Source organism: Mycteria americana, chromosome 3, assembly GCF_035582795.1.
Source record: "Mycteria americana isolate JAX WOST 10 ecotype Jacksonville Zoo and Gardens chromosome 3, USCA_MyAme_1.0, whole genome shotgun sequence".
Taxonomy (NCBI): Eukaryota; Metazoa; Chordata; class Aves; order Ciconiiformes; family Ciconiidae; genus Mycteria; species Mycteria americana.
The window spans coordinates 85,870,026-85,892,626 of record NC_134367.1 but is presented as its reverse complement, the minus strand read 5'-3'; the positions used below and the strand labels follow the sequence as shown (position 1 = coordinate 85,892,626).

General features: G+C 37.3%; 1 protein-coding gene across 1 annotated transcript in view; it reads right to left on the bottom strand.

Annotated features, from left to right (window-relative positions):
* The window catches only part of RYR2 (ryanodine receptor 2), a 334,723-nt gene that overhangs the window by 283,123 nt on the left and 28,999 nt on the right, over window positions 1–22,601 (bottom strand). Inside the window, exon 4 of the mRNA XM_075497176.1 lies at window positions 6,477–6,497. Coding sequence (XP_075353291.1) covers window positions 6,477–6,497 — 21 coding nt within the window. The remainder of the gene's footprint in view (window positions 1–6,476; window positions 6,498–22,601) is intronic.

The following is a 22,601-nucleotide window of genomic DNA, read 5'->3' as shown; positions in this document are numbered from 1 at the left end:
AATAGTGGGTGAGGGAAGTTTGAACACATAAATCTACCTATTGCTTCAAAACCACCAGGGGAAGAAATACTCTGGAACTTAATTGTTGTAAAAATGCTTTCTCTTCATGGCAAACACTTAAATGCACATTATGTCCACAAATGTGAAGAGAATGGCACTGTGCAACTTCAAGCCAAGCCTGAGAAGTTACCTGCCATGAATCGTGACAGCCTGAGCTGCCCATTAACAGGCAAATGGATGGGGCAGAGGGTTCCAGTTAATCCTGTCACACCCTTCTGCAAGAATGTTCTCCAAGGCTTTTAGATCAAATCCCTTCTTAGCTAACGGAGAATGCTCACTTTGAAAAACATTGACTTTCGGCTTGGAAAACAAACCCTGGAGCAAAACAACAGAAATTATGCACTTCAGGTAAGCAACAGGCTGTTACACAAGAAATTTCTCCAACTCATTCACTGCAGAGGGAAGAACTTTCTGCTCCTTCACACTTACTCTCTGTGCCTCAGAACGACAGTGCACATGAGTTTCTGGACTAACATTAGCAATTCAGAATGTACATCTGAAACTTAAACAGATAGAAATTTCAATTTATAGGTCTGTTCTTAATGTCATTCTAGCATCCATTGCTCTTGAAAGGTATTGTTTGCCAAACACTAACACCAAACTGTTAAAGTGATAAAAAGACAGACCGATACAGTCATTAAGTACAACAAATAATTGTTGTACACTTCAACACTAACTCAGCTAAAAGTAAAAGAAGAGATCAAATTGGGATGACGTGTTATTTTAGTTATACACAAAACTCCTACTCCATCAGTGGAGCTGCACTGATGATAGTAGAGCTTGGTCACGTTTACGTTTGAAATGTGACATTCTACACACTCTAATAAACCATATAGATGTATGCAATATCCCGTACGAAACAGTATTAAAAACAAGCTCAGTCTTAAGAGTTATTAAGAATGAGATTTTTCTGCACTATATAGATTTCAGCTAGTTGTGTAGACTTACTTTACAGTCAAGGAAGAGACAGTCATTTCTAGAATGCGATTCATCTGATTTATTAAGCTGACATTTTCTGTAGGATGGGACCATCTATGGACTAGAATTGTTTTGATTCTCTGCCTTGAGAGAGGCAATTAAGAGTCTAAATAACTTGCTAACCCTACACTGTCTACAGTGTAAACACCTAAAACACTTTCAATATCTGAAGAGCTGACCAGTTAGTATGAACTAAGTACAGAACACCTATATTGTATCAGACATTGAAATCCACTGGAGGTTCTCTACTGAGCATTCAGAAGCCAGAAGCAAGGTAATAATTGGACTTCTGACATACTTCTGGACTACAAATAAGTGTCTCTCTTAAATCCTGTCCTACTGAAATCAGTGCAAATTTAATGACTAAATGCATCGAAGACCATTTTACCTTTAGAATTTACTTGTTCAAGAAATCAGAATGTGCTGTGAGTTTTATATGCACCTGTTTCTCTAGCATCTAATTTTCTCAAAAGTTATCCTGAGAGGTAGGGCTGGTAACTGAATATAACCAACAACTGGATAATCATATTCCACTGACTTAAGTCTTCAGCTGCATATACTATCTGATCTTTTGGGGACAAATGCCTATGTGAGTGCGTAGTCACATGGATATCATCTTTGTGGAGGAACTAAACTCAGCACTCAGCAGCCTCATTACTTGTATGGTGTATGGCTTGGAACATGACTTTAAAAAAAAAAATCCCACATTGATTTTTTTGTAGGATCTCCAATTATTAGATTTGAGGCACATAATACCCATCATTCTATCCTTCATTCTAACTGTTCTCTCTCTCTCTCTCTAAAAAATAAATAAATAAATAGAATTTAAATTGTTAGTGTAAATATTTACAGCTGTTTGGGGCTATTATATTATTTGGCTCCTTGGACAGCTTGGACACCTTCTAACTTCCCATAATCTAACCTTAATTCTTGGGCTCTCTGGCTAGATGAAAAGAGCAAAATAGCAATGCTGTTTTATTTGGAATCTTTGATAGCAAAGTTGCTAAGATTAGTTTTAAAAACCTTTTAATTGAGAGATTATCTCCTGACTATAGCTTTCATACTATTCTTGTAGTATTGTATTACTTACATAGTATTGCTTACAAAGAAATATCAGATCTTTACACTAACCTAATCAAGAAATATTGAAAACAAGCAAACAAAGTAGACAGTTTGCTGCAATTCACAGTAATACACGGAACACAGCTTGAAATTCTCAGATCTATAATACAGACTGAAGGAGAAATGCCAACGGAATCCTAGTATACAGTTGAAATGCTACTATTCTATGAAAATAAGTTTCACTCAGATTTTCACACAGATTTCTTCTGGAAAGACAAAGTGTACTTAGAAAATGTTTGTATTACTTTCTCTTGATGATGGGAATTAGACTTGGGCTGCAATTAGCATCTGCTGCAATATACAGTACTCTAAGGATGGAACTGCAGATGTGGTTGAAACTATAGCCACAGGTGTGGCATTTTAAGCAGTATTTCCATAGTCACTCCATTTCAATATGCCTGTTCATTTTAACATCATACAGTGCTATCTCCTCCCATTTTCCCTCAAGATCTGTATGACAATAACTGAGTGATCCTATGTTAATGCTGCTGATATTACTCCCTACACTGAGTCACCTCTGCAGTCTATGTTATATCTAAAATTTGAATACAAATTCTTTAAGCTGGAGGATAAAATATTTGTGCACAATTAGCATATTTTCCCACCACAGTAACCTGACAAAGAAACATATATTTAAGTAAAGGAACTTGGTGTGAAAAATGAATCCCCCCCCCCCCCCCCCAAAAAAAATCAAGCCCTTAGATAATTCATTTGATTGAAAAATCACATTGATTATAAAGCATGGATGTGCAATTAATTACTTTAATGGTACTGAAGACATAGTACCGCAACCATTTCTCTCTGATGAAGCTTTGTTTTGCAGCTCATTCCAAACTCTACAGCAACCCTAGCTTGTTTCCTCTAGTCAAAATCCACTTAGAAGGTCTTGTTGTATTTATCCAGTCCACACTATCCTCAAAGCCATAACTTATTCACTTCTTCTCAACTCAGAAGCCTCTGTAATGAAAGCAATTCTTTTGAGAAGTGTCTAAAGTGTGTTTCCTTACTCTGCAAGTTTCTTTTCTCCAAAGAAACTGAAAATTATTTTTACTAGTGGCATAAAACTGAGGTAACGCAATAACTGTTTGAGGGGAAGAGAAAAAGATTTACCACTACCTTCAGCAGAAGGGGTTCCTCTGTCTATTTAAAAGTTGCAGACAATCCTACAATGTCATAGTTAGCACATCTTTGCCATTAGCCAGTGTAAGGATGAAAATCCTTGTCCCTTGCACTCTAAATTTAAGAGCCAATACACTTGGTTTCCCTTCAGGTGAAAAGCTCCTCAGAGTAATCTGTCTTGAAAACAATCATTCTTGATGGCTCTTAATGTCAAATTTTCAAAATCAAGCATATGTAGCCAAATGTGTAAAAAAGGCTAGGTTTTGGAACCCATAGATGCTCTAGAAAATTCGCACTCCTTACAGTGAATTCTGTTATAGTGCTAAGCATTTGTTTTGAAAGTCAAGACAGACATTCAGGTGCTTTTATGAGAACAGAATTGCTTTAAAAATCAAACCCTTAAAGTATACAGCACCCACCTTGGAATCTCAGATTTGCAAACAAACACCAATAGTTGCTAATTCACAGCAACAGACACTTTAAAATTATTTCCCTTATTTCTTAATATATTAAAAGAAAAAAAATGACAGGCAGGTTGAAAGGAATTCTTTTCACTATGCAGTATTCAATTTCAGCTTATTTCATTACTGTTATTTTCTCTGTAAATAAGATATATTCAGTGTCTTCTAACTTTCAGTTGAAATTTAGTAAATCCCTCTGATCAGATGTTGGGTTTTCCCCCCGCTTGGTAGCTTCATTAAAAGCAGAAAAGCCATTTTCAAACATGAAATGGGGGCTGGGATGGAAAAGGTAAGCTTTAATTCCATTAGTTTTTACGTTTAGCAAGATGTCTTAAACTACTCTTTGATTGTGCACTGAAGCAGACCTACGAGTCCTCGGTCACACCTGCTAAGAGACAAAAGGAAAAAGCCAAACGTTCAAGGACTATCTTAAGCCCATTTAATTCTTACCTAGCTTCGACTGCCAGCACATGCCTTACAGTAGAATAAAGATTTTGGAACAAAATTACCAGAACAATGACAGTTATTCAACAGGAGAAGCACAGCAGAACTGGAGTAATTCCTTGCAAAATTTTCATTAGCACACTTTACAGGCTGGAATAGCTCAGAAGTGGATGACTCTAGCTTATCCTTTGAATGGCATGAAACTGCTTGCAGCAAGGTTCAGTTCCTAATTTGGTCATTAATTTCACATGAAGCTTGTCTAACTTAGGCTCTGGGCTTGGGCTTCAAGGTGTCCACAGATACACAGACATAACTGAACACACTTGCATTAATGTTGGGTGTTCTACACTGGAAAACAGCTTATGAAGAAGTATATATATTAGAATGAGGTGTCTGGCCCCATTGACAATGCAGCTGTGCAACAGCCTTCTGCTGCATTAATTCAGTATGTACATCTGCAGTCCACCATAAGACCTCTGGTAACACTCTGGAATTACAGAGCGGGTTAAAAGCTGCTTTACAGAGCAAACTGAGGCTCATCTGAGATATAATAATTTCATATTTGAAGTAAAGCCAGCACCCACTCCATCAGTGTCAGATAAGAGGTTGTCTGGATTACAGAATTGGTCTATTAAAAAAAGTCTTTAGCTGATGTAACTCGGAACAAAACATTTCCCATGATCTGCTGTCATGGGAACCATTTCTTTTTAAAATGGTTTAAGGACACATTTCTGTGAAGCAGGCTTTCCAAAGCGTAAGATTTTGACATTACTAAATTCTGAATTAAAAAAAAAAAAAAAAAAAAAAAGCAGATCTGACTTGTATTTATGCAGGTAATACTATATTTTCCAAGAACACATTCTTTGAATACTTTAGTCAAAAACAAGCCATGTCAGAGTGTAACCAATAAACTTCTGGCTTACAATTTTTCATGCATCATGAAGTATGAGGCCAGGTGCATGTATACTAGTGAACTTCTTTTTTTATTGCTGTTTTTCTCTTTATAGCAAAATTCTTCATAGGAATAAAAACACAGAATCTAAAGATTTAGAACCAAGCCCTCTCACTTGTAACTAAAAATGTGGACAAAATGAGAAGATAACCTGAATGTTTTTATGGCTTAAAAATATTCCAAATCAATCCATATAAAAATTTGCTGGTTGTCACAAACATCAGGTTCACAGAATATGGATAATGCTGTCATACTGATACAATTAGCTAAAATTAATACTTAACTACAGTTATTGTTTAATAAATATTATAAACATCTACATATATATGTCACATGACATAGACAGTTGGGAGTACATGAGTAGAAAGGGTGTTGAAAAGCCTAAGCCACCGTTTAAACAATGTACTTACCTACAGGACTCTCAAAAGCAAGCTATAACTTGAGTCACTACTTACTATGAACATGTAATAATCACAGATTAAAATTCTGTAATGTCTGGCTGAAATAAAGTGAGACCAGTGCTTTAGCTATGTTATTGGCCATATACCAAAGGATGTCTGAGGTTGTTTCCAGTCACGTGCAGCTCAAATTAAGTATTAAGAAATCAAGGAGGCCTATTGTGGTCCAAGCTTTCAGAGAGGCTTCTAACATTTTAAGTGTGAACAAACAATTTACACACACTTTTATGACCACTAACTCATACATATGCAGATGTTAGAGATTACATTGGAGAAAAACATACGTAAATATGTCCCACATAGGGGAATTATATCAGATGTCCAAACAAATATGCATGGTATACACAGACACATTAGGAAAGGCCTTAACAACACATTTAGCAGAGAACTGTACTTTGATTTTATTTGCCAAGATCTATGAATGACTTTTTTATTCTGTAGCAGCTGTTCTCCATCATTAAATATTTCATATATATATATGATTTGCAGCTAGATACAGCATCATACATTATTTATCAGTATTAATTATCTTACTGTCATGCATTTTAGGATTACAGTGTCTATACTGGAAAAGACAGGGTGGGTTACAGAATGGAGTTATAACATTAGACAGCAAGGCTCAAAACTGACAGGCAATAATCATACATTTATATTACACAATTCTACAATCTAATTGAAAGACAGAAAAGTCATTGTGGTACCATGAGATTTGGTATGACAATTCAGGAATGACCAGATCCTACATGACCATGTATTCGCCTCTTTTTTTGAGCCATGCAAACTGAAGGGTCATGAGCACAGAGGGTATCAAAACAGACAGGTTAGACTCAGTGGCAACATGAAACATTTGGGATCAAGTGAATAAAAGACAGAATCACATACCCATTTTTCCACATCAACTAGCTGTAGAAAGAAAAAGCAAGAAATCAGTAAATCTCTTTCCTTAAATACAGCATATCAAAGTCTATTTTGAAGTTAACAATCCACATTTTTGGAAATGTATCTAGTATGAAAGAAAAATGTATAAGTAGAAGCTATTCTCCTGGCATCTCCTCTTTAAAATGCCAATACCTCACTTTTTGTCTTTTTTTTATGGGAAGCACTTCAAATTCTGGAGGCCCAAAATGTCCATTTAAATATCAGCTAATAGGCAGCAAATGAAGACTGATGCTGAATTAATTCCACACTGCATTCAGTACCAACCAGTCAAAAATACAGAACACAGTTTCCCATATCTCCATTTTCTCTTGAGTAAAGCTCTGTCATAACTGAACAGTATTCACTTGAAAAGGTTTAGTGCTATTCAAGGTTTGCCATTTTCATGAACGCCATAAGTGTGAAAGGTAAAATTAGGGGGTACCTGTCAAACCCTGACCCAACAACCTGCAGCATAAGAGCATATCTTGCATAAGAACAGAGAACAGCACAACAAAATGACATTCATTTTTCCTATGGGGAATGAGAGAATCACTCTGAAAGCTTAAGGTTTTGTGTTAACAAAACTGTTTCAACATTCATTAAGGAAACAGACTTTAAATTACTCTCTCTAAAAAGTCTTTGGACCATATTACAGTCTCAGAAAGGACTGAGAATATCTACTAGAACACATTTCAGCTACTAAAAAGGTTCGTATGGCACTATCTATTAAAAACTTAGTTGGCACCAACAGCAGTATATCTGAAGTAGATTTGTCTCTGGACTTAGCACAGAAAACACTGCAGCATATCAAGCCTTCTGTGGTTTTACTGCAGGTACACATTGACCTTTTGTTAGCAGATGCCACATAAAAGTTTAGCAATAATTTAAGGTAGCTTAGTGCAAACCATGAGCAATTTTCAAGTAGTATTTGGATTCCAGCTTACTTGTGAAGTTACTGCAACAAAAAGCAATGTGTTTAGTTCTCATCTATTAAAATAGTTGTATCCAAAGTAAATTTTTTCACTTTTTTAATATACATTTCAATTAAAATGGAGTTTCATATTTTCAATATTGTTCAGTCCTGCTAGCACACAAAGGTTAGAAAACACCATCTGACCTGTCAACTAATTAACATGACAAACTTAGTAGCATTTGTTAATTTGTTGATTCCTACCTCTCTTCTGAGATTTGGACTGCATTTAGATTTATAATAGAAATTCTGTGACTTGCCTTTTTTTTTTTTTAAATAATCTTTACTGTGACTATTGTTATCAACCACAGCTGCAGAAATCCCTCCTAAAAAACACCTAGTGGTCTAAAATAGATGCAACATAAGAAAAGATATAATAAGATGTTGATAAGTTGGAAAAGCAAGCAATGATTTAAATCTAAATGCAAACAATACAACTACGATATCTTAAAAAAAAAAATGAGTAAGGAATAGCCAAGCTAGATTCACGTACAGGTCTTTCATTTATTACCTTGCTTTTGATACATCGTTTGCTTTGTTAAAATTATATATGCACTGAGAACACAGCATTACAAGCAATTTGACTGTGTGACAATGCTAGAAAGAGGTGAATTGATTCACGCTTTATTGCCTTGCTTCGAGAAGTTCTCGCTGTCCCAAAATTTAAGTGAACAGGGCAGCCACAATTGGTATCAGAAAGAATCCACTCAAAGCTCAACGTACATTATCAGTTGTACAATCAATGCCTTATAATTGCTGAATTGACCATTTACTTTATTTTAATGGACACCAGTCAGCTTAAAGAGTCAAGTGCAGTATTTGCCAAGTATTTATAAACTGTACACAGCAAATCTGCATTGGTACACCCATCTTTAAACAGAATTGTCAACAGGCTTTGGCATATGCCAAAGGCACCTTTCTTCAGTAGCCTCTCAGGACAACCACTTGAACCGTGCATGCACACTTGTCAAACCCTACAGTTTGACACCTACATAATGGTCATACAGGAAAGACTATCAATGCATCCAAAGAGATCTGCTTCTGAAAGCATGGTACAGTGCAGACCACAATAAAATCTTGCATTTTTAAATATAGCCATATTCTGCTTTGTGCCTCTTCAGAGCCCTCCCAAATCTGGTGTGCTCCTTTTTCTCTAGCCATCTGTGGGAGAGATTTTCCAGCTACTGAAGTCACAAGAAGACATTGCTTTCTTACAGACCACTTTGTCCCAAGTTCTAAAACTTGCCTGTGCAACATATGGAGATAAAATTTTGTTAGCTTTTACCCCATGGAACCTATTCTGGAAGACTTGTGACCTTCAAGACATTTAGTATCCCATTTTGGGGTGAAAAAAGGCATAAGCATGACCTAATAATATATTTACTTGCCTGGAAATTCCCTGTAACGCACATTGGGTAAACCTAAAAGTAAGATTACTCATATCTAAGAGTAATTGTCCTAATGTAGACAAAATAGATGTAAAGCTCACATAGACAGAAATGAAAGGAAACAATGGATATCTCAGCCTAGTGCTTGTATTTATTATCTAAGCTATGATTCAGATAACAAGCAAGCAGATGCTTCAGAGCACAGCTAAATACAGATTCTGCTTCACACTGACAACTCCATCTTTTGTCTGCCTTCACAGACTAGAATCCACAGGAACTCCTTTTCCTGTGGATTTCCCAATATGCATCCAAATTCAGGAAACACTAAGATTCAAATCTTCTTTTGCTATGTATGTTAGTCATTAATCCAGGGGGAGAACAAAAAAACAAACAACAAAAACAAACAAACAAACAACAAACCACACACATACCAAAAAACCACCACCAAAACCTAAACAAACAAAAAAAACCCCACCACAACCAAACAAAAAGTGTAACCTTCCCTTCTACCAGACCACATCTTGTCATTATCCCACAACAAGACACAACAACAAGTGTGTCACCTCCCTCTTTGGAGCACTTAATGCTCCTTGGGCTCAGATGTTCTTAGCATAAATTACTCTACTTAGGTTTTGCTGAGCTGTTGACCTGTTAGGAGGTATAGATCTTCCAACTGGTCTATGAAGGTTTAAGCTTCAGGAAGGGTTGGGGGATGGCAGGCAGGGATCGACAGTCACTTCTGTAAGTTCCTCTCACTGTGGTATCTTACACTGTAAACTACTTTATTTCAATCATACATTATATTAGCCATGGTCTGAAAGAACACTATAATAATTTATTTTATAAAGCACAGTAAATTTTGCCTTGTCCAAATCTGTGGAATTCAATAACTATTCCTCTTCTGGCTCATCTTCTCTCCTCTTCACTAAGTCATATTGTTTGGAAAAAGAAAATCGTTAGGTAGGTATATACTAACGTTTCCTCTTTTTCTTTATCCAAAGACTATCTACCTTTACAATATTTCCTCCAGTAGAAGAACCAGAATCCATCTTAAAACAATACCTTAAATGCAGTATGCTACTTAGAAATATTCCTTCCACATGTATCTGGGTACTCAGAAGACTTTTCCAGAAGAAAAGAACATGACGCTGGCTAACATCAGATATCAAAATTTAGTGGGTTCATTGCCATCTGACAGTTCTGAATATGGAAAGTTATTATCTTGCCATGAGAACACCAGAGTTACCAAAAGGGTGAAGGATACAATGTCTCTAGAATTTACTTAGTGATTGTGGGCTACCTTATACTACAATAACTAATCATTTTACAGAAAGCTACTGACTTCAGCTTGAACAAATTATTTCACTGCCTACTGCTAGCAAGTAGCCATCAACATAACTAATTTAATTAGTAGAAAATACGACACTTCAAATTAGAGAGTAGTGCTTTATGGATACTAAAATGGTATGGCACCCATACATCTGTATGTCTGAGGAATACAGGTAGTGCTATAAGGAGAAAAAACAAGGATACAAAACTGTATTCTGAGAATCAAGCAAAAGATCAAAGTTGACATTTAGAATTAAAAATAATTTCTCTTCTTGAACTAGAAGAGAACACTATACTACAGAGTCTTAATACTTCCCTTAGAATTTCATACAACTGCAGTAAGAAGTCCTCCATGAAGAACATACAGCCATGATTTGGGGAGACCTTATTCCACTCATAGCCAATAAGTCATGATTTGGGGAGACCTTATCGCTCTCTTCAACTACCCGAAAGGAGGTTGTAGAGAGGTGGGGGTCGGTCTCTTCTCCCAGGTAACAAGTGATAGGACAAGAGGAAATGCCCTCAAGTTGCACCAGGGGAGGTTTAGACTGGATATTAGGAAATTTTTCTTCACCGAGAGGGTTATCAAGCATTGGAAGAGGCTGCCCAGGGAAGTGGTTGAGTCGCCATCCCTGGAGGTATTTAAAGGACGTTTGGATGAGGTACTTAGAGACATGGTGTAGTGGTGGTTTTGGCAGTGTTAGGTTTATGGTTGGACTCGATGATCTTAAAGGTCTTTTCCAACCTATATGATTCTGTGATTCTGTGATTTAATCATTTACTGAAATGCTAACCCAGAAACTTCAGAGTGATCTGCATTTGCCAACTTCTCTTCAGAGGCACATAAGAGCTCCAATCTTTTCAGCCAAGCTTTCATTTTAAATGCATTTAATCCAAACTGGAGGGCTGGTTTTCCAACAATTTTTTCCAAGCGCTGCAGATACCCAGCACTACATTAACCAGACATAAAAGCCAGTTAAAACAGCAGGAATGTAGTTCTGTTACACTGTTTTCTCTTGTCATAAGGAGTCATGAACTAGATGAAGAGAAATAGAGGGACCTTTTCACCATTATGAGGAGTCATACACAAACTCACTTTTTAAATCTTGACATAAAGCAAGCTCACAGAACATGTGCTGAACACCCACTAATACAGCAGCATTGATTACCAGCGCACAAAGCTGGAAAGTAAGCTATACAGAGCGGCATGCAAAAACACTAAGGAATTTATTCCACACAGTACAGGAGAATCTTAGCTGACTATGGCTAATCACATTCTCTACAACTATTTATGAAAACTGCAACAGATATACTGCCATGATCCACAGATGGGACTGTGACCTGAAATCTCAATGAAGCAATGCATTCCAGCTAGTGGATGTTGTATCTTCCTCTACGCTTATACTCATTATTCTGAACTGAAGCACGAAAATCTTATTAGAAAAATAAGATTTTTTTTTTTTCCCATTTCTCAGTTAAGGAAATTGAGAACATATAGCAAACAGTCTAAAACTCTCTAGCAGAGATAAGCAAGATGAGAATAACTAGAATTGAACTAGATAGATTCCAAATTGAATTGTATTTTTGTTTCTGTTACAACACTTGATTATCTTCATAGACACCTTGATTTCCTGAGTTTAATATTCAACAAGTTAATTGATGATATGCCTTCTCTTCCAGCCCAGGGTTGTCTTCCATTGCAGACTTTTGTCTTCAAGATGCCTCAAGAGCTGTACTTCCATGTCTATTTGGTTTAGCTCCTTCTCTGTATGCAATCTAGATCAGAAAACTTAACTAAGAAATAAATTAATTTCTCCTTCCCCCCAAGTCAGTTTTTACTGACCATCATCCTGGAAAGAAAACTTTGAGCACATTAGAGATCCAATGGTCATGGTAAGGCTGGAAAAAGGCCTGCCATCCACCTCCAAAATAGGAAACTTATCTGGGATGGTAAAAATGTTTGCTTTTATGCCATATGTCCTCATACATCCTCATTCCAAATATGGCACACTCAAAAGAAGAGCCCATGTGCCAGGCTAGAAATATTTGCTTGTCATGATTCTGTGATTTGAAATAGATAATTATTTTATTCCTGTCCTTGCCTCTCCCTGAGGATAAGCAGAATGCAAAAATACTGTGCCTGCACTTCTTGATTTTTTCCAGTACTTACATTTGATCAAAGTGCAGTTGATCAAAGCCAAGTCTTATTTTTTTTGTGCCTTACTTGAAATGGCCTGCTAACAATCGCTTCTGATGCTAAATAAGGTGCACTGAGGAGAAAATGACAGTATTTGTTTTATCTGCAAAAGTTTTGCACTTTTTTTTCCCCCTGTTGTATTTCCTGTTCTCCTGCTAGCAGTGTGGCATCTCTAAAATAACTGACAATAGTCAGGATGTTAAGTAGAATAAGCCTCTAAACTACCTTAACTTTTCATAAAGCTTTCCACTCATAGCCAATAAGTCCATCTGCATGATACAAAGGTCCACACTGCATGAAATGCTTTGAGCTCCACTTCTTTCTCTCCTTTCTCTCTCCTCCTTTCTCTTCTTTCTCTCATTTTCTTTCTTTGTAGTAAGAAGCAAATTTCTTTTAGGTTATACAAATTTAAAGTTTGGAAGGGCAGACCTTGCAATAAGTACAAGACAACATTGCTGGACATAACAGCTCTGTCTCTCTTCATGACACACCACTATCTGATGAAGACTTATCCAAAGAATTTCTGAAGAACATTAATGCTGCAATATTTTGTTACTTCAGTGAGTGATGCCTGGCACCTGCAGACAACCCTTAGACTAATGAAAACACTCAAATAAACTATAGGAATAGGAAGCTACTTTTGCTCAAAAGTTTGATTAAAAAAATAATTCTTGCCTTACTGCATCTATGACTTGTCAAAAGGGAAAATTTTCTGGTCAGTGCTAGGAAATTAAAAGACCTCTGGTTCGTTTCTGACTCTTCCTACATGTGGGGGTTCTGCTAGCAAACCTGAAAACATTTTCAGCCCATCATATTTACAACAACTGCTGTTAGCTTTCAGATACGTTATTAACTAGGCTGCTGTAGTGTAAATCAGAGAGCTTAAGTTGTCAAGAGTGCACTTAACTGCCAATTTTTTTTTAAGGAAGTACCTTGATAACTTGGCTTATTCATTAATATACAGAATACTTATTAAAAGAAATAGGGAGTGTTGCCTTTTTCTATTTGCATGAGAGATGAAATTACTTTTCCCCTCCACCCATGCTGAGAAAATGATAAAGCTACCAGCTCTCCGTGTTATCTTGCTGCTTACTAATACAAAGTAATTACTGAATTCAGAGTTCCACAGTTGGAGATAGATGATTTCAACATTCAGAAATCCACCAACTGCAGTTGCATTCCTGTCCTAAAATGCCTCCATTCCTTCCCTACAGCATGGGAAATCTTTTTAGTTCTGTGAGGAAACACATTTTTCCCCATCCCTTAAACACAGAAGGAGAATTATACGTGCAAGACACTCGCATGTGGCGATTCCTTCACACAAGGCCCTTCGGATCAGTGGAGAAGGGCTGTATTTTGCTCCCTTCAGCAAAGACTACCCCAGACATAAAATTAGACAGCAGTTTGCTGGTCAGTGGCATGGAAAACAGATTTTATTAAAACAAGGCACCAGGAGAAGTGATTAATCAGCCATGACTGGATGATTAGATGGGAGTTAATAAGCTCATGATGCAATTTAGCAGGAACTCTGCCTAACTGATGGGTATCTGCAGACAGCATTTTCCTGAAAAATGAAGTTGTCAAATATTGGAGTAGAGGTTGTGAAATTAAAATTTTTCATATTACAGAACAGTTTAGCTTAGGACACACACACAATGTGTGCAATCAAATGCTTTCATTCTGCTAATAAGGTCTGACATGGATTTATGAGTGCCCAAATCTGAAAAACTCCTAGCATTAATTACAATGCTTTACCACGATGTAACTGAGACTTTTAAATAAAAGTTGATGGAGATATTTGTTTTATGGCTTTTTCTCATGTTGTCCAGGAATTATTTCTGTCTGTATTTCAGTGTTTTTCTAATGTAATTGGATGGGGGTGGGGGGGAGTCTGTGACATCTAGAGGAAAACAAGGACATTCTGAAACTAATGTTACTAATGGAGGAAAGAAAAGTCAGATAGATATTACTGTCAGTAACCAGCCTGTATACTGATCAATCAGTTCTGCTCCAAAGTTAAGATCTTCTGTCGGTAACAGGAATGAGACAACAATGTATAAAAACTACCAGTCCCACAGATGTGGAAAAACATGCAGCAGATCAAAACTAACAGCATAAATGAAGGAAATAAAGGCTATCAAAAGAAATTTTTAAAAAATTAGGAAAAAAGTTATTCCAATGCAAAAGAAACAGATACCTGTCTTTTATTGCTGTACTCTGAAATCAGTACAAAAATCAGTGTCATGTTTATATTAGAAAGATAATTAATTCAATGCATACCACTCTATTTATTAAAAATCTGCTGAACTGGGCATAGGGGCAACAGAAGTTGGTTACACTAAGCTGCAGAACAAACGAAACTTTCAGCCCTCACAGACTTGAAGTCTTCACTTAAACAAGAGTGAATGTTATGTGTCTGTATCACTCCCTCTAATCATCACCTTCCCGATCTCATTCTCAGGAAGCTCTTTCCAAATCCCAACTACAGTAGGGTTCCTTCATACTTGGCTCTCTGAATCTGACTTCTTGATTAGTCTAATCTTGCCCGCAGTCTGAACTGATCCAATATGCCAAAAGAAAAACAGGAAACCGATGGAAATGAAAAATCCACCCAGAACTGAGAAGCAAAAGTGCTGCAAGTTCCCTTCATGAAATGCAGTTAGACTATAAAAAGTAGATGGCTGTGAACCAAAAATTCCTACCTGCTTTAAATACATGCAGATAAGCATGAGATAAAGAATTTAGAAAATGCTTCCTACTGTATTGTACTCAAACCACCAGCTATATTTGTAGTCTCCAAATCCTCAGCAGATTTGCATTTCAAGTTACAACGAAAGCCCCTAAACACTGTCTTATCCACAAAAGGTTTCAAAAGTGGCCTGTGGTAAAAGACATTCTGAACAAGACAATCAATGCTAGGGGGGAAAAAAGAAAGAAGAAAAAAAAGGAGGGAGGGTAGGGGGGTGGGGTGGGAGGGGGAAGGTCAGAATGCTTTCCTAAATGTTTTAGCATATAACAAGAGAATTTTTGTACTTCACTGATAAACTGTATCAAGCAGAAATGATCTAATTTTACTGTGAAGATCAACAAATCAGCTTATCCCATTAATCCCTTGCTTGAGCTTTTAAATGTCCTAAAGAGATCTCTGTATTAAGGTTTTATTTTATCTGCTGTTTTACATCAAGCCAGAAAAATCCTGAAATCATCTATGAAAATGATTAGGATTTCACTGGAAAAAGTAGAAAAAGTCACTGGGATTTCAGAAGAAATCTCAGTAGAAAGTCTATCGCATGCGCTCTTTCTCCTCTCAACCCATGCCATGGTATTCATGAGTTGAGAATGGACTAGGCAAGCTGGGTAGGTGCAGTCATCTGAGCGACAAAAAGGCTAAACAGTGTGCAATATTGAATTGGAGCAAGTCTGTGTTTTAACCCTCATTTCCACAAAAAGGTCTCAGTTCCCTAATAAAGTTTTATTTTCTACTTTGCAGCTTTTTGCAATACTCAGAGGGTCACAAGAAGCACTGGAGTCTCATACTTCCCACAGTAATAGTATATAAGGATGTTTCCTATACGTTATTTTCCTCAGTGGGGAAACACTATGAAAGGGCTGTGCAATGTCAAGTCTGGACATAAAGAATGTAGGGCTACAACATAAAGTCAAATGAGTCGGTTAGTTGTAGCATTCGTTGTCTGAAATATGTACCAAAAGATTCACAGAAATGTGTTAGCACCTTCCAGTATGCAATTATGATATAATCAGTTTACAGGTTTTACACGCTTAGCTGTGAAACAACAGGACTATTTTTCCTATCCAAACAAAAGTGCAAATAAAAAGAGTTCACACCAAGTTCTGTAAGTTTAGTTCACAGCATATTCCTCCCAAGTTAACAGAAACATTGACAAGTTTTTCCTTGACCTTACAAAATTTGAATGACACTACAGAATGTTCATCACTCCCCAACAACAGAATAAGTTACTTGAAGAAGAAAAAAAAAAAATATTCAGCAACATAATACTTCACAAAATTTAGTGAACTACCAAAGTAATCAGAGGCAAGAATACTTCTGATCTAAAATGAATGATTCTCAATACCAATACTCAGATTATTGTGTTTAAATTATTGATTTCTGTGTAAAAAGCTTTAAAAATATTTTAGCATTTATTAAGCTATCCAAAACACTGCATTTACAAGTATAGGAGAGGAAAAGAAAAAAAAAAAAAAAAAGGTAAATTCACTGTGGATGAAGCATTTAAATATTAGGTCAATTTGCCTCAAATTTTCACTGGGAACCTTGAATGGCAGAATTTCAAAAACCTACCAAACACCATTCCTAGAAAAATAACAAGCAGTAAAGTCTCTCACCTATATACTATAGGTATACTACAGTTCCAGGACTTAGGAAAAATGATCTGCTAAATATTCGGATCAAGAGTTGCTGACTCCAGTCTCAAGCCAAACTGGGAAAGGACTCAGCATTTTGCACCCTGTGGGATCACTACAGAAAGAGAATTGTGGTCTTTCTTCTAGGCAGAGGCAAATGCCGGCTACCCAATACATTCCTCCGAAGATCTCCAAACTCACCAACAAGTTCGTTCTTTAAAATGAAGGCTTTGTATGTCACTAAGTAATATACCTAAAAAGTAGTGACACTTAGCTGAGGAGAGAGAATAAGAAACCTCACCTGAAATTCTTTGGAACAGCCAAAGGGTTTATCAGGTACTGACATTATTACAATTTGGACAAATGCACAAGTTCTTTTGAAGAAGCAGCGCTATACCCAGTAAGCTGCTTATAAGCTAACAAACACCACCTGGAAATGGAATTTTACAAAAAGAGCAAAATAGCACAAATACTCAGTTAACTAAAATAGTCTGCTGCTAAATGATCTACACATACACTAGGTTACGTGAATTTACCACATTAAATTATCGCCACTAAAAAAAAAATGTGAAAAAAACAGGATATCCAAATTTGTCCCTTTCCTTCTGCTCTGTATATGCCGTTATATTCTGTGACTCATCCCAATATTTTTAAAATAGAAACTTCCTTCAAGAAAAGTAAATGTTCTGCATATTTATCAACAGACTGTTGGCTACCAAAGGCTGCTGCAGGAGTGAAAGCTGCGTGTACTGCCATGATTACAAGCACATTCCACTGCATCAGCAGTAGCTGCACAAACAAGCACTAACTACAAAAATCATACACAGGACTTCATAGCCCAAATGAATTATGTCTAAAGCAGATGACAACACCCAATCAAACAGAAGTCAGGTTTATTGCTAGCAGCCTGTCTGAGTGCCCCCCGTTCTTTTCAAGTTTCTCTGCTTTGCTCTGCCTATTTCAAAGTATGCCGTTTCCATAAAGAAAAGTAAGGAGTGAGCTTTTACTACCACATAAAAAAGGAAAACAAAGTCTTATCTATTTATGCACAAAGAGAATGACAATTATTTGGAGGACCAAAGGGCAACTAACTGTCTGAACAGCAAACCCTGGAAAAGGCTGCAGCCTAGGCAGAAAGAGAAGAGTGCTAAGGAAAGGGAGGACAATCTTCAGAGCTCAGAAGCTACCACGTTTATCAAAAAGCCATTTATGGATCACGATCAAAGGCCTTACAAAAGCAATGAATGAGAGGATAATACCTCCCCTTCTCACTTACCATGTTGACAGTACTCTAAAAGCACAGGTTTCAATTTTAATTTGAAAACTAAAGGACAGATACCTACAAAGAGCTCAGGATGAGTCAAAAAGAGCACACTCCCTTTTTTTAACCTAAATATATGTATGTGTGTGTGTATATATATATATATGTACATTTTACAGGTCAGCAGCTCCCTTCCCAGCCAGGGCTGCCCAGGAGCCTGCAGCCCTGCCCCTCACTGGGACAAGGCCCTGCCTGCAGGGTGGCAGCTCAAATGCTCAAAACTGAAATCCAGGTTTAGGAGAGGCTAGGTGACCCTGATGCACACTGAGGCAAGGTCTTGGTTTATAGGTCCCATTGAGTTTTGAGCTCATCCCAAGCCCTGCAACCCTGCTACCCTGAGGCGAGCTTAGCTGAGGTAGATGATCCTACCATTCAAAAAGGCAAGACAGTGCCCCTGTGAAGAGCAGGAGTTCATAGCCTCTGCTGTGCTCAGGTCTCAGCCTAGGCTATAAATCAGGCACCGGGAGCCAAGAGGCAGAATCTCACCTCTGCAAACAGAGCTGCTCCCTGTTCTCAGCCTTCCTCTGTTCACTTAACCCCTGGTCCTAAGCCCCGACATCTTTCACTTTCCTCCCTCCCCACCCCCAACTCAAGAGTTGTTGCCATCCTCATAAGTAAATTAAAAACGGTAATTCTCTACGATAAGAGAGAAACAAAAACCAAATCTGTCTGTTAACTTTAGAACCGGAGTAGTGTAACTCCCACACTACAGTAGTACTTAAATACTTGAAATAGACAGATACACTCACCTGCGTGGAAGGCTTTGATTTTACTATTGTTATTGAAACAAAACATTTGATGGCTCTCCAGCATGACCTTCCAAAACCAGAAACCATACCTTCTCAGAGAATTGACACTACCACAGTCGCTAAGGAATGGCTGGGCATCACAAGAAATCATTTTTCCACAGTTGTTAGGTGTAAAATAACACCTGTTCTCACCGGACCTGTCATTTTTGCTAAGATATTGTAGATTCACTCAGTGATGTAGCTACCATGGATTCAAATTTCTTATTGCCATGGGGAGATGCAGGTACATACATGCAGATGTATCCTCATGCTTATAGTACCTATCCAGACCTGCTCAGTGACAATGTTCGGTGGCAACTGTCAGGAAACCATGCACGTTTATCACCAGCTCTGACACACCACACAAGCAATGCTGAGATGAACCCTGCTCCTCCCCAAACTCAATTCCTTCCCATTTCCTGTTCAGGACAGGAATCCAGTCTGTTCAGTCTTACTCAGGCTCACAATCCTAGCTCTACCTCTTCCTTTCGTTCAAACGCTACCCATGTTACTGGCATTCAAATGTTACCCCTTTGGGGAGGAGTATTCACATCCAAGCTTGAACACTGTGGAAGTCAATGATGCATACATAGCATCATTAGCACCAAAAGCACCCCAAGGTGCTAACTCTGCCAAGATAAGGAGAGTTAGAAACAAAACTACATTAAGAAAATCTTGACTGAATTTGAAGATTAGGGGTTTTTTTTAATTACCACAGACAGTATTGGTATGGTACCTCCTGGAGGATCAGCACACTGAACACGTTTCAAGAGGAAGAATCCCCTGTGTAATCTTCCAGCTGCAGCTGCTTTGAGGTCCTACGGAGCTGCCTGATAGCAGACTACTTTCTTGTTACGCAGCACTGCAGACACCATTAACATTTTCCACACTCCCAGCCTGTATAGCACTGCTGTGCATTTCCTACACTGATAGCATTTTGCACCAGCCATCTAAATATTCTTTAAACTTGGTATCATAAGCCACTAAGATGAGACAAAGGATCCCTCTATTTTTGAAATTTTGCATCCACCTAGCAGAAAGCTATCCCTACAAGAAGCCATTATAACACAAATGTAAACGTGTATAATTTTCATATATATTATGAGATGTTTACATAGTGTTATTAACAATCTGTTTAAAAATATTGCATGATTATTATTTCCATTCTCAATATAATTGTATAACTTGGAAAAACTGAAAGTTATAGTTTATTTAATGTAAGGTCTTGAGCTTTACAAGTAATTTGGATTACAGCTGTGTGCATTGCAAAAGAAGAGGAAAAGACAATGTTTGAGTATCACATTATCCAGGCTTTGCCTCAGCTGTGAGATTAATGTAAAGTTGCACTTTGTACGGTCAGTAATAGGAGAGCTGTAACAGACAAAAATTATATATAAATCATGAACAATTTATATTTCAAAACACTTTTTACTAAGCTAAAGTATCAGTTTTTTGCATTTTCAAAAGAATTGTGCTAATTTTTACAAAAAAAGTTAACAAAAATTAAGGCAAACAGTATAAAGACAGAAAGTGACAAAAGTCACTACGCAACCTTAACTTCAGTCCGTTCCTGTCACTGTCTTACGACACAGCCTTCCACATGTCCACTACCTTTTTCAACATCAACTCTGCCTCATTCAACATGCAGAAGACAGGGTGATCACTTACTATTTTATTTCACCCCAGCTCAGTGTGCAACCATTGTACTGAATATTGATTAAAAAAACTCTTCTAAAGACATAGTGATTAAATGCCATCAATTTTATGATGTTCACTACTGTAATGCTAATCTCACAAATATTAATTCAATTTTCACAATACCCCAGATGACACATCAATACATTTAAAGAATCTAAAGCACAGGTCCATTAAAATCAAAGTATACACAAACCAGGGGGTTTGGTTTAAGATGCCTAGGACCTGATTTCTAACATTATTTTACATTTTATGTGTAGTTTCCATCAGCTACAGTCCTCAACACCTGCACAAATCAGTCCTGAGGTATGAACACATACAAAAATAGAAAAAATACAACTAGCAATCACTGCTTAGCTTACGGATTATAACTGCTTAGCTAGACTGACCTGGTTTAATAGCTTTGGTGTGTTAATAGCTTTGGAGAACCATCTAGTAGCATTAAGAAAATGAGTGGTTTAAGACACTATCTTGACTTTACATATGATTGTGTAGCAAAACTGACACTCTTCAGCATTCTGGAACAGCATTTGAATGTGAGGATTTTGGGGGTTTTATCTATTTATCTTTTATTTTGCCTAAATACCATTTAGTACACCATTTCCAACCACTGCAACAAATGAGTTATGTGGTTCTAAAGACCAATTTAACTGTACTATTTCCCATTTCTCTGTGCTTAAATTTCATTTAAAAAAAAAAAAAGAAAGAAAAAGAAAAAAAACAACTATTCCAGGACTTAACAGGGAATCTTTACTGAGTGGCATCAGTATGTTGCCAGCCTTTATGTTAACTAGCTATAGGATATAGATGGCAAGGGGATAACACCTATGGAATTGACTGGTGAAAAGCAGAGAAACAGACAATCCCTTTATTTTCTCATGCAAGCTAAAAGCCCCACAGCACACCTTGAGTTCCCCATCCTAATCTCTCTGCCAATATTTCTCAGCTGTCCTCATGGCAGCTCATTACATCAAAGTGCCAGTTTCAGTGACTTCCACATTGGTCATTTTCAGTGGGTAGCTTTTTGTCCAGCTATTCTCAGTTTCTTTCCTAGGACCACATGGAATCTGAACCAATTCTTGTTTTAATCCTTGTGTCTAGTCCACTTTGGAGCTGTGCAAAGCTGCAATCTCAGGGAAAGGTTAGGTCACCTTCACCATTTCCCCCTCAAACGCATAGCTTTTCCATTCCATTTCAGTGGCAGAATTGAATTGGCTCTCGTTCTCCCTGCATTCAAACCCACTGCAACAGTGCCTGAGTGTTCCAATAGCATCCTCTTGCATATCAGTTTTTTCCTTTCAGGACCCGTGTCCAGCTTCAGATGTGTTTGTAGAACACCCAAAAGTATCAAACAGAAGTCTGCTTCCAGCTCTGAACCTCAATCTCTATGAAACTGGCACAAGTGTCATCAGTCAAAGAGATCCGAGAAACTCCAGCAGATTCATTTAGTGTGAAGTCTTCATGCTGCATTTGTTCTAAGTGCTTAAATGTCTTTACTGAGAAAGAAAATGTGAAATAAGATCCTTTGTCTTTCTTTTCTTTCCTCCCACCCCCCCTACCCCATGCAAGACTGTCTCTCAGGAGTTGATAGTGGCATTGACAGCATTTCACATCTTCATTACCAACCAGGAGGACAGGACAGAGCTTTCAAGAAGAGAAAATCTCCATGGCATACAGTAGTAGAAAAGCACAGCTACTGTGCAAATACTGGGAAAAAAAATGCAGAAAATTGCACGTAGAAGTGTTCAGTAGACAATATGACAACTAAGATCAATTTGCAGGAAACTAACAAAGGATTTAACCATACATTTGATTTTGCATAAAAGTAAACAAATTTCAAGCATATTAAGGCAAATAGGAGCCAATTTTTTTTCTATGTAATGAAGCCCAGAAAGACAAATAGCAAAAAAGACTTCAAGTTTACTCAGAGTTTTTCATTCAGAAAATAAAGAACAAATACAATGTGATTTCCTGAATAAGCACTTAAAATCATCTCAAAGCTAGAGAGCCCTACACTA